General features: G+C 39.3%; 2 protein-coding genes across 2 annotated transcripts; one reads left to right on the top strand and one right to left on the bottom strand.

The window, feature by feature from the left end:
* Positions 1-7,949: 7,949 nt before the first annotated feature.
* Positions 7,950-10,252, top strand: LOC146486148 (uncharacterized). The gene is made up of 2 exons (XM_085098764.1): positions 7,950-8,322; positions 9,024-10,252. Exons 1-2 carry the CDS (start codon positions 8,291-8,293, stop codon positions 9,691-9,693), a joined length of 702 nt encoding a protein of 233 aa, XP_084954890.1. The 5' UTR covers positions 7,950-8,290; the 3' UTR covers positions 9,694-10,252.
* Positions 10,253-10,254: 2 nt separating this feature from the next.
* Positions 10,255-11,963, bottom strand: LOC146486149 (uncharacterized). The gene is made up of 2 exons (XM_085098759.1): positions 11,124-11,963; positions 10,255-10,667 (listed from the first exon to the last, which is right to left on the bottom strand). The coding sequence occupies exons 1-2, from the start codon at positions 11,785-11,787 to the stop codon at positions 10,255-10,257; spliced, it is 1,077 nt and encodes a 358-aa protein (XP_084954885.1). The 5' UTR covers positions 11,788-11,963.
* Positions 11,964-12,230: the final 267 nt, after the last annotated feature.

A 12,230-nucleotide genomic window follows, 5' to 3' on the forward strand; every position in this document is an offset into this window, starting at 1 on the left:
TCAGTATATAATGTAAGCGGTTCCAAAATCGGCCAGTAGTTACTGGCCTAAAATGTTGCAGTATGTAATGTAAGCGGTTCCAAAATCGGCCGTTAGATACTGGCCTAAAATGTTTCAGTATATAATGAATGCGGTTTCAAAATCGGCCAGTAGTTACTGGCCTAAAATGTTGCAATATGTAATGTAAGCGGATCCAAAATCGGCCGTTAGTTACTGGCCTAAAATGTATCAGTATATAATGAATGCGGTTTCAAAATCGGCCAGTAGTTACTGGCCTAAAATGTTTCAGTATATAATGTAAGCGGATACAAAATCGGCCAGTAGTTACTGGCCTAAAATGTTGCAATATGTAATGTAAGCGGATCCAAAATCGGCCGTTAGTTACTGGCCTAAAATGTTTCAGTATATAATGTAAGCGGATACAAAATCGGCCAGTAGTTACTGGCCTAAAATGTTGCTGTATGTAATGTAAGCGGATCCAAAATCGGCCGTTAGATACTGGCCTAAAATGTTTCAGTATATAATGTAAGCGGATCCAAAATCGGCCAGTAGTTACTGGCCTAAAATGTCACAGTATATAAAGAGTAACATGATTTAGACGGAAAATAAGCCAGTAGTTACTGGCCTAAAATGTCACACTATGTAATAAGTGGATGCAAAATCGGCCAGTATTTACTGGCCTAAAATGTTGCAGTATGTAATGTAAGCGGATCCAAAATCGGCCAGTAGTTAATGGCCTAAAATGTTGCAGTATGTATTGTAAGCGGATCCAAAATCGGCCGTTAGTTACTGGCCTAAAATGTTGGACTAGGTAATGAAAGCGGTTCCAAAATCGGCCGTTAGATACTGGCCTAAGATGTTGCAGTATACAGTCGAACCTGTATTAAACGGTCACCCTCGGGGAATGGCTAAGTGACCACTTAATACAGGTTGCACAGAATACATCTCTTACTTGGTTAAGAAAGTTCGGCGGTAAAATGGTATGACGAAGGAGAACATGGTATTCGAACAGACTAGTAAAACATTAACGCCACGATTGTGTGAAGCTCAATTGCCTGGCACGCTATTTGTTACCATATTTAAGTGGTTTCCTTTTACAAGGTGACCGTTTAAAACAGGTCAAGACAATAGAAACAGCTCGCTGGGACTTAGTATAGGGTGACCGCGACCGCTTAATAGAGGTGACCGTTTAACACAGGTCAGAATTACAGTAAATAAGAGGAGTAATTTTCGGGACTTTGACAACTGACCGCTAATAGAGGGTGACCGCTTAATACGGTGCCGCTTAATACAGGTTCGACTGTATAATGTAAGCGGTTCCAAAATCGGCCGTTAGATACTGGCCTAAAATGTTGCGGTATGTAATAAGTGTTAATATACAGGCGGAAAATAAGCCAGTAGTTACTGGCCTAAGATGTTGCAGTATGTATTAGCAGCGGTTCCAGCCACACTGTACAATTTAAACGAATCAGAATAATCTCGAATTAACACGAAATTGTATTTTCAAGCCACGTTTACGTTGAGGTTTACGTTGTGGTTTCCGTTGTTTACACGGGCAAGCTAGACCATGCCTGATACATGTTCACCGTGTTAGCTACAAGCATTCAACAAGCAAAGATACAAACACAATGCACATATAAACAACTGCTTTATTTTGTTATACAATAAAAATATACTGACTCTTTTCAAAGTAAGGTTTTCAATGTTTTTTTCCCGGGGTATCCAATCGATGGAAATCGATGATTGGAAATTCAATCGATATCAATCGATAAAATTAGTTAATTTGTATCGATACCTACACAAAAACCGTTCATCGATTGCTATCGATTGGTTGAGCAACCTTTAACAGACGTCACGCACGCTACCTGTTCGATCATCCGCCATTTTTAGGAAGCCCTGGGAACGAAATACCAAACACCAAAACTAAAATGTTTCATCGCCTACTACTTTGTTGTAAAAAACGAACGTCTTTTTTATATTTTGCTGCATATTGTATTTCTTTCTGACACAATTGGCGCCTCATAGATTTTTTAGTTTGTATGTATGTGATCAGTCTTCGTTTTTAAGCACGATTAGGTTAGTTATTATAAGGCTAGGTATTGTGCTTTATTCATTACTTTGCAACAACTCATGCTGCTGTTGTTGGCAATTTCATTATTTGCAAAAGTACAACTTCTACTACCAGAATTTTTCTGTGAAGGCACGATGCAAACACTTTCCGTTTTTTGAAGTCTATAGATTGGCCAATGGAACAAACTTTTAATTTGTCAAAAAAAAATTGCAAAAAAAAATTCCGGTTCCGTCAATCTGCAACCGATACCAATTAATCTATCAATTGGTATTGATAATCGATATCAATCGCTAACCACGCGACTTTTTCATCAGTAGACCGCTACTATCTTTATTGCGGGCTCAAAGTGCGTTCATGTGAGGTTGAGCAAGATGGCTGACATGGCGGACAACGATTTAGATAAGGCAATTATGAAATATTTAGCGCTGAATCCTGCCGTATTCGTGAACAGTGTAAATTTGTCATCCGCGTAAAATAAAACAGGGAAAAAATTAAGAGTCACGCTTGTAAAGCCTGGTGTGGTTTTCGAGCTATCGCATTGCATAGTATGGTTTCGTGTAATGTGTTGCATTGCCCTCCCTCTTTTAATTCACGAATATGGCTGGATTCAGCAGTAGCCTTCAACAAATCTTTGTCTACCACGTCAGCTATTTTGCTCCACCAAACGTGTACGTACTTTGAGCTCTGAATTTTAAAAGATTGTAGCGGTCTTCAAATGAGCTCCAGTAGAAAAGTCGCGCCGGGATAAAAAAAAAAAAGTCGCGCCAGATTAAATTAAAAAAACGTCGCAGCAAAGGTAAGAAAGTGTCCGCCACAAGATAAAATAGATCGCGCACTAATAGGCTCTGTACTACGCATTCCTCAATGAAGCCTCCTCGCACAGTTTACGTTAATTATTTTTAAGGACGGCGCCTAGTTTTGCTACCGCGCATACGTTTGGTGAATCTCGAAATACTCGGGTTTCCTATGTGCGGTACTTGCTAACAAAGGGTATAGATTTAAAACTATACAGAGAAAGTAGAATTCAGCAAGTGCTCTAGGTATCCAAACTGGAAATTGGCGGTAACTATGCATTTTCCAGAGATAATAAAGCTACAGTTAACAATGAAATAAAAGCCAGACTTTGTTTTTTGTATTTTAGGGCTTTTTAAGATAAATTTGGCTTCAATTATGCTTAAATGTCTCCCTTTCTTTTTTATTCCAATAGCCCATCCTAATATTTTTTTTTTCTCGCGTTGTTATAAACCGGCGCGCAAAAACACTCATGTTTTGTTAGGCACCGTCCTTAGAATCGATGTTTTAAAATCATAAGAGTGAGTAAAAAGTTTAAGATGTAAGTTTTGCAGTGGTCTTCATTTCCTTAAGGTTACCGTATACATTTAGAGGTGTCTCGTGTGCAAGCGATGTATCCACTAGCGCGTCCGGTTTAAGTCCCCATATCAAATTAGAGCATGTAGAGCTTGTTATCCAAGAATTTTGAAATAAGATGAATTGTTTAATTATTAATACATCTAAATGCGAGCGCTTTTACTCTGCAGGCTTTAGACTCGTGCATTATGCGTGACAGTTGGCATGTATACATACTGGTTTATGTATACATGTCAACTGTCACGCATAATGCACGAGTCTAAAGCCTGCAGAGTAAAAGCGCTCGCATTTACATACTGTTTTATGTATACAGCTTAAGCCGTACACTCTACATCGCCGGTACGCGAGACATCTCTAAAAGTATACGGTAAATGTGCTATGATTTATTACGATTGGTGAACATTCACCGTTTTGGCGTTGAAAATCAAGGTGGGGCCACTGCGAGGCGCTCTTCTTCTTGCTGCAGTACAGCGACTTCTGATGTGGCCCAGACGGCCACAATTATAACATCTTCCTGTGAAAGAAAATAATTGAAATTAGTTTTAATTTTAGTTAATATCAGTATCTGGATTGATATACTTACTTTCTCTATTTTGTTGTCGCGTTCTTCGAGAAGACTGGCGTGGACCAGCTTCTCCTCCCCGCGAGCTCCTTAACGCTTCATCGCGAGCCTCCCTCCTTTGAAGCTCGCTTCTGACTCTGTTTAGTTCTCTCAAAAGTTCAGCATGCGTCCTCGTTTCTTCTTCTCTTGGTTGCGGAAGCGTGGAATTTGGCTCTCTGCCCTCCATAACAAGATGAACCGTTTGCGGTGTGTTTCTATGAAGATGAAAATTTCCCGGTAAATATAAATCAACGGCAAACTTTGCCGCGCAAAGTGCCACCACATAGCCAGCATAAAATTGATTTATAACACGATTACTCGTTTACCGCCTTGCTCTTAAAATTCTTCAATCCTGACAACTCGCCTTGTTTCTGAAATTTTGAACTGCCATTTCCCTTTTTTGTTTTGAGTGTTTGAGAAAAATTTTTTTCTTCAAACTTTCTGAACGAAAGTGAAGAGCTACCAATCTACCAGCTGTACTTGATAGAAAACCGTGCGATTGAACGGCGCAAAACGGCCGAATGACGGGTAGTACAGTTATAATGCGATCTTAAAACAAAGCAATATAATTATTTCGAGGTATTCTCATTCATGGACACTCGCGTGAGTACTTTTAGTGTCGTGTCAGAGAAAATTATTCAGGTGATTGTACTGCATGGATAACCAAAGCAAATGGTGGTCCAGTGAAATAAAAGTGTCTAAATTGAGATCTTGTCGAAATAGAAATCGTGAAAACCGTTTTCAGTATTCTACTAGAAATACGTGACTAGCAAAACCTTACGAAACTAGGGCTGGGTGGACAGTTGATTTCATATGAAGAAATGGGCTAGAAAATGTGTATCCTTTTAACACCCCCCATCCTTGTGTAAGTTGTGTGATCACACCCACTCTGTGTGATGTTAATTGGTCACTCGGGGTAAATAGCCGATTGATTGTTGAATTGAGAATACGGGGACGGATTTATATTCAATGATTTGAGAAGAAGTCTGTCACTCAATAGAGGGAATAGAAGGACAAATAATAGATTTCATGGACATGGTTTACTGAGTCTTACCTGGTAAGCGACCACCTCCCTTAAGCGACCACATATCCTTGACATTATGGGTGGTCGCTTACAGGAGGTTCGACTGTACATTGTCATGCAGGCAGGTAATAAGAATTACCACAAAATTAGTAAGGGTGCTCTGACACCAAACTATCTATTCATGCAAAATTCGCAACTTACCCTCGCTTCATCACCAGAACTCCACATGTTTTAAGGCCAAATTTCATCATAGTATACATGCTGAATTCACGAACGAACTATATAATTCTAATTATTTTATTATTAATAATACTAATATTGTTATTTTAATTCCCTTTAGTACCCCATGGTGTCCAAATACTCTTACGCTTCTCAGTATTCGAAGACGAAAGAGATTAAGGTATTTGAAAAAAAAATCGATTTCGTTAGGGTTACCGTATTTACTAGAATAAGCGCCGCGGTGTTTTTTTTTTTTTTTTCAGTTTTCGTGTCTCCTGTACGCATATTCGTGGGCGGCGCTTATTTAAAGGGCTCATATCACAAAGAAAAAACATTTTGATTGTACAAAGTTAATTTACTTCATGAGTACAACAGACGCTGACAATCTCCTTACTGCCACAGTTACAGGGAAGAGAAAGAGGGAGGTTGGGCTTTTCGTACCGGCGAAGTTTACACTTAGGCTTTACGCAAGAAATGAGGAACAATTTGAAGAGAGAAATGAATGAAAGAGCATCAAGATTTACTCATTTCGAACTGAAAAACATCACTATTGGTTAAAAATAAATTCCTATATGCATTGCTGGCTTAGAATCGCATTGCAGCGCATAAGCACCGCAACGGAGCTGCGACTCTTATTCGATGCATCATTCCGCTCCGTGTGCGGTGCTTAATCGATGGCGGCGCTTATTCGCTTATGCGTACAGTAGGGTTATTAGGCTCCTGTGATAAACCATGATCCGATTTATCTTGGATCAAAAATTCAGATTCGAATTTTTCCAAAGAAATTCACTCCAGTAACGAAACACAAAATCCGTTTTAGGATTCAAAATTCCTGATTAGGATTTTCCGAAAAAACGCACCCCTTGATCGCTGAGGATTTTTTAAGGAAATCTGTTGTTGCTAAGAATAACGTTACAAGCTTGACAGCTTTGGAAGCGTCTTCACTTTCTGTCTGAGTTTTTCCCAACATTTTATTTTATTTATTTTCTTATATTATTTGCAGAATCTCAAGAAAGTCAAAAGGGTGGAGGCTACAAATCTGAAACGAGAAAGGGGAAAGGTACTCATTCATTTTTATCTTTTTTAATTGTTTGTTTATTTACTTATTAGCATAAGTTACGTTTCATTGAAAAATTAAAGGTAACATTGTTCGACGTTTCGACATCGAAACGTCAAACAGTGTTACTTTTAATTTTTCTTATAAAATGCTTTATCATGCAATGTTTCTTTGCCTGTTTTAATCCTAACTCGCGCGCTGTTGTTTATTTTGAAGTTCAGTTTGATAGCGTTTGCCTCAAATCTAATAAAAAAAAAAGCCTAAAAAGCATCCGTTATACGTTTCCTTCATAAAACTAGTTGTTTTCGACCTAAAATTTTTGTTAATAGCCGACGATCACTTTCAACCGGTTTTTTAGTTTGAATAGACCAACAGGAAAGTCTACATGCAAACGATCAAAAAATTAAATCGGTATTCAGCTCGCAACAATTGCCTCAAACGGCCCTCAATAATAAGCGATGTATGAGCCACGTGCGTAAACGTAAAAAGTTGAATGCTGTTCAACTTTTTACGTTTACATACGCGGCTAATACATCGCTTTTTATTTTATTTACGTACGTAAAGCTTGCTAAATTCACGTCTGTACACACGTAAAATTCACGCGACAGTGTAAATCCACCTTAATTCAAGTCTGTACGAACGTTAAATGTACGCGACAGTGGAAATCCACCTTAAGACAAATATGGACAACGGCAAATTGAACGTTGTCTTTTTCCAAAATGTAAAAAAAATTGAACATTTTGGTGTTAATCGCATGGAGCTAAAGTGATTCGAACCAGTGCACATAAAATCTTCGGGTGCAAAGTATTGCAAAACAGATATAAGATGGGAAAAGTTATATTCAGTGACATAGTCTTTTGCAAACTAAGGTATTAACGTCGGGCCCCCTTTGCTACCGTTGTAAAACATAGGATTTGCAATGACCTTATAAACTGTATTTAATTACCAGGTTTGTACAGCAGACAAGGGTAGTAAGAAGAATTCACCCCAAACGAAAGGGAGGAGGAGACGAATCAGGGTAACTGCTGGAGGGGATGACGCATCATTGGATCCAAAGACCGTAGATTTAGGACAGGAACAGATAGGATTAGGCGCAACATCACGCGTCTTTAAAGGTAAGTTGCGCCGAGATTCGGGTTGTATCACAGAAGTTGCGTGTAAAGAATATATGGTTGCTATAACCATGAAACATAAGTTAAAATTGTTAAAGGAACTTAGGTGCTTAAAAGGTCTTCAACATCCAAACATCCTTCATCATTTCGGCATCGATTTTACGCGATCACTTCTTGTAACTGAACTACTGGAAAAAGAAATAGAAATACAAGGTGAGAGTGTGAAGATTCATAATGCGAGGGAATTGCTAGACTACCAGGAACTACAACCAGTGCCTTGGTCAATTCGTTTACACATCATGCACGGAGCGACCTCTGGGCTTGAATTCCTCCACAACCACAAAATCGTACACTGTGATCTCAAAGCAGCAAATATATTCATCGGTGATGACGGAGAGGGAAAATTGATAGTGAAACTGGGTGACTTTGGTACGGCGCGATTTGATTTCGAACAGTTTTCAGTATCAGTACTCCTGTCTCAAACCACCAATAATAGGGAGTTTAAGCAAATCGCTACGGCGAGCCTCACTACGGCTACCGGAAGTAAAATAATCCACTTACGAGTCATTGCGCATGTCAGTCGTTCGCATCCAGCCGTAGCGGGAAATCCTTCTACGCCAGTTGGAAGGTTTTGGCGTAGTCTGTGGTACGTGGACTTATGTCGCTTCTTTCTCCGCTTTATACAGACTCTTGAGCAATTTTAGCGAATGAAATACATTTAAAAATCCTTAGAAATAGTTTATCGTGAATATTTATCAAGCTCCCTGCTCCTTACCGAGTGAATCTGACTTATTTTTGCATCCTGGCCGGTTTGTCGAAGGATCAAAGCAGTGAGCACATGGCGAACGTAGCGAACGGCAGGAGAAATGCGTAAGTACAAAGTCCAAGTTTTCCTTTTCAAAGCTCAAAGACTACTTGAAATTCAAATAACTGAAGCTGAGGAATGACCAGAGTTATGAAGGCCGGGACCGTGTAGAAACTTTGATTTGGTGTATAGAGGCTCCAAATTGGCATTTTTACCACACGTAAGCTTAATATAATTCACTCATTCACAGGAACGCTTACATTTTTTCCAGACGTTGGAATCTATTAACAGCTGGTCAGACAAGTGTTAAAGAAACGCATTCAATTAACATCTATTTTGAATTTTAATTTTAATGTGCACTGGCCAATTTTGGATTTTGCATGCGTTTTATATGTGTTAGTGGACGTTTGTAATGAATATAAATAGGCTTACATGTTTATTGGGAGCGAGTCTCCCTGTTTTTATAGTTAAAATATATGAAATTTACACCTCATTTTCACTTTTTCAAGTTAAATTTACCATATGGTGTTACATTTTGATTCCTCTACTGGGATGTATTTAACTGTACCTTTTGTGACCTTTTGTATATAAAATAATTCAGGGATCTTTCTCAAATGAAATTCTTCTTGATTATATGTAAGTCGGTGGTGGTTAGAAACAAAAAGCAGCCCAGAATATAACTTCTCTTGTGCAATTATATTGAGCCAAACCAAATTTACATGTAGTTGAACTGTGTGTTGAATAAGCTTTGTGATTTCCTATCCAGGCCTATGGAGTGGACAGAAATGCATGATACTTTGTTATGCCGGGAGGTACTACTAGAAGAACCTTACAAGTATAAGAAAGGAAGTAATGAAAAAGGAAAAAAGTGGTCTGAAATAGCTGAAGCCTTGAATAAGAATCAAGAGGTGAAATTTAAAGTCACACAAAGAGGTGTCCGAGAAAGGATGGAACGGCTTCAAAAGAGGTACTTGGAAAAAAAGAAAGAGGAAGAATCAGCTAGTGGAATCGCAGTGGATGATTTAACTGAACTTGAAACCTTAATTGATGAAATAATAGAGCGGGAAAAGTTGGCAGAGGAAACCAGAGATTCCGAGGGAACCTCAAAGAAGATTGAGGTAGACAAACAAACTGCAGAGAAAATGCGAAAAGAGGCGATGGAGCGATTTGGAGAGACAAAGAAGAGATCCGAAGCTGAGGGTGATGAAGTAAGGCAGACAAAACGCAGGCGGAGTGGAAATGATGCAGTGCAATTTTTGAAGGAAAAAGCAGAGAAGGAAAATGAGTTTCGAACGGAAGAACTTGCCTTAAAGAAACAACACCAACAACAAGAAGCTGCCAGACAGGGACAGATTTTAGCCATGATGCAGCAGCAACAACAACAGACAGCAGCCATGATGGCCCTTATCGAAAGATTGCTACCAAAGAAATCTTAGAACATGGTTCAAGATCTTTACCTTTTTGTATTGTTGATGTTACCCTTTGCAGGTCTTTTTGTGTTAACTTGGGCTGTTGTCATTAGTGAATGCTTTCAACCCAAAGTTCAGTTTTTAATTAGAAGTAGACAGGCATATGCTGTGATTTAAATTTGTTTTTGGTTTAAAATTTTTAAACCAGTTTGGTTTTTCTATTTTCCTTGACTTAAAAAAAAAAAAGGAAAATAAAAATAAAACTATCAAATAAAATTTTGGACCAGAAACAAACTGAAACCCCTCGAAAAAATAAATGTGAAATGACACTAGTTGGAAGAATTTGACAGTTCATCAAAGTTTTACTCAAAGATTAAATGTTAAAATGTTATTATTTCAATTCTACTTACAGCATCTTAATGTTTGTGCCTTATCATAAAAAGGTCTTTGGTTGTGAAACATACATGTACAATTGACAGTTGAGTTTATGTTCCATTTCTCATTTGGGAAAAAAGCCTCACCATTACTGAGACTCAGCTCTAGGAACTCTTAACTTAAATGCAATAAATGCTAAATTTTTACTCTTTTTTAGGCAAAGTAATCTTCCAAACTGGGTGGGTCAAGCTCAAAAAACTCTGATGTTTGGTTGCCATAGAGGCATGTGAGTGCATTCCTAAGAAGTGCACACACCACATACATTTTCCCCACACTGCTTAATCCAATCTTCAGATTTTTTTTGAAGTCCAAAAACTTGAAATAATTTATGATGTCCCCAAACAACCACTCCACTGAGGACCGAACTTCACTCATTGCTGAATTGTATGCCTGCATTTGAGGAGTTAACACTCCATTGCGAAATGGTGCCTGCAAATGAACCCTCAGGGGATAGGCGGGGTCTCCATAGATGCACATTGGCTGCCCATGGAGATCGAAAGCAAACATCTGTAAACTCTGCAGAAGCTGAGAATCCCGAAGCATTCCAGCATCATGCCTTCTTCCTTCTAGGAAAAATTAAAAAATATGTTTGTTATCTGCAGATAATGTCGGTATCAATAATTATTTAGGTCAATCCAGGGGCGGTGCCTCGCATGGTCGTCCCGTTGCACCTACCATTTTTGGGTCTCGCTTCTTTTTTTGATTATTTATGTTATATACTGTAAGTGGAGTACCCAATAAAGCTGTTAAAAAAAAAAATTAAAAAAAATCAGATTCCAATATTTCAGACAAACTACTGTCAATCCCTACCATGCATCCTATACCCTGCATTATTCAGACAACAACAATGCTCAAGTGAAAGCAATACTTTTCTTTAGACTTACAATTTTGACCAGTCTTAGTGGTGGTCTAGGGGAGGGCTCCACCCTCCTTAGACCCACCCCCCATTCTTGAGCACCTGGATCTGCCACTGACTTCCACCTTTTACAGGTAAGGGAAACTTCAAGAACAGAAGTACTTACCAACAGGGCCATACAGGTTTCCAATGATACCATTTGGCAGAGCTAGGGACTGGAATTTTAAAGCATGCACTCTTTTATGACCGTTGTAGACAATTCTCTGATTATTATCTGGCCTCGCGATAGGCCTAACTGTTCCGTCAATAAAACCAAAACAGTTCTGCAATGGGGACCCTCTTTGGGAGATAACTTGGGCATAGGTTTGCAATGCTGGTGGGTTTAAAACTGCGGGATTCCAATCGATAATTCGATGACTATGGGCTGTATAGATGTAATCAAGCACCTCGTTTGTTACCATGCTCAAAACAGGGACAGGACGACCGAGCCGTGGTACCATGTCACTGTACCGGCAAGGGTAAGCAAAGCGTTTTAGCAGCATAGAAAGGGCTTCTGTGCCCTCGGCTTTGCTTCGCTGATTACAGCTAATCCAATCTGGGATTTGAAGTGCTTCTGCGAGTGCAGGTATGTCTCGCTTCTTCACTCGAAATTCCGCAAGGCATTCATCATCTTCCATATCATCAAGGTCGAAGAGTGGATATGAACTGTACGGCAGGTCTAAGTTTGGACTCTGGTACTGTTCGTACAAAATCAGGAGTTCTTCGTCGTTAAGAATCCCTTGATCATAGCAAAGTAAAACGAAATCCCTTGTTTCTTTGAACGAAGTCATTTAGACGTACGAAGCCTCGAAGACGCTTATGAGTCTTAAAAACTTCTCAGCCGTACTATTTGTATTTCGCGTTGCTTAAAGTTGAATTTTGGCGGGCTACGGCGAAGTACTCTCCCCAGACCTCCTTAACCACGATAGCCGTAGCAGCGCCAGCCGTAGCGATTTGCTTAAACTCCCTAATGACGCCGTTATGGGTACCGCAGCGTTTACAGCACCAGAACTTCTCGAAAGAGGTACTAAGCCAACCATCAAAAGCGACATGTACAGCCTTGGAATGGTGATGACAGAATTCAGTTTACCAAACCGCTCAACTCCTTGGGAGGGAGAGGTTGCTAATTCATCTGTCATCTACGACTACGCACGAAGAGGAGAACGACCTACTGTTAAAGAGGAAAACTTAACAGGGCTGAGTGAAGACATTGCCAGACGATGGATGAAGCTTC

Source organism: Pavona decussata, unplaced genomic scaffold (assembly GCF_977016875.1).
Source record: "Pavona decussata unplaced genomic scaffold, jaPavDecu1.1 SCAFFOLD_21, whole genome shotgun sequence".
Lineage (NCBI taxonomy): Eukaryota > Metazoa > Cnidaria > Anthozoa > Scleractinia > Agariciidae > Pavona > Pavona decussata.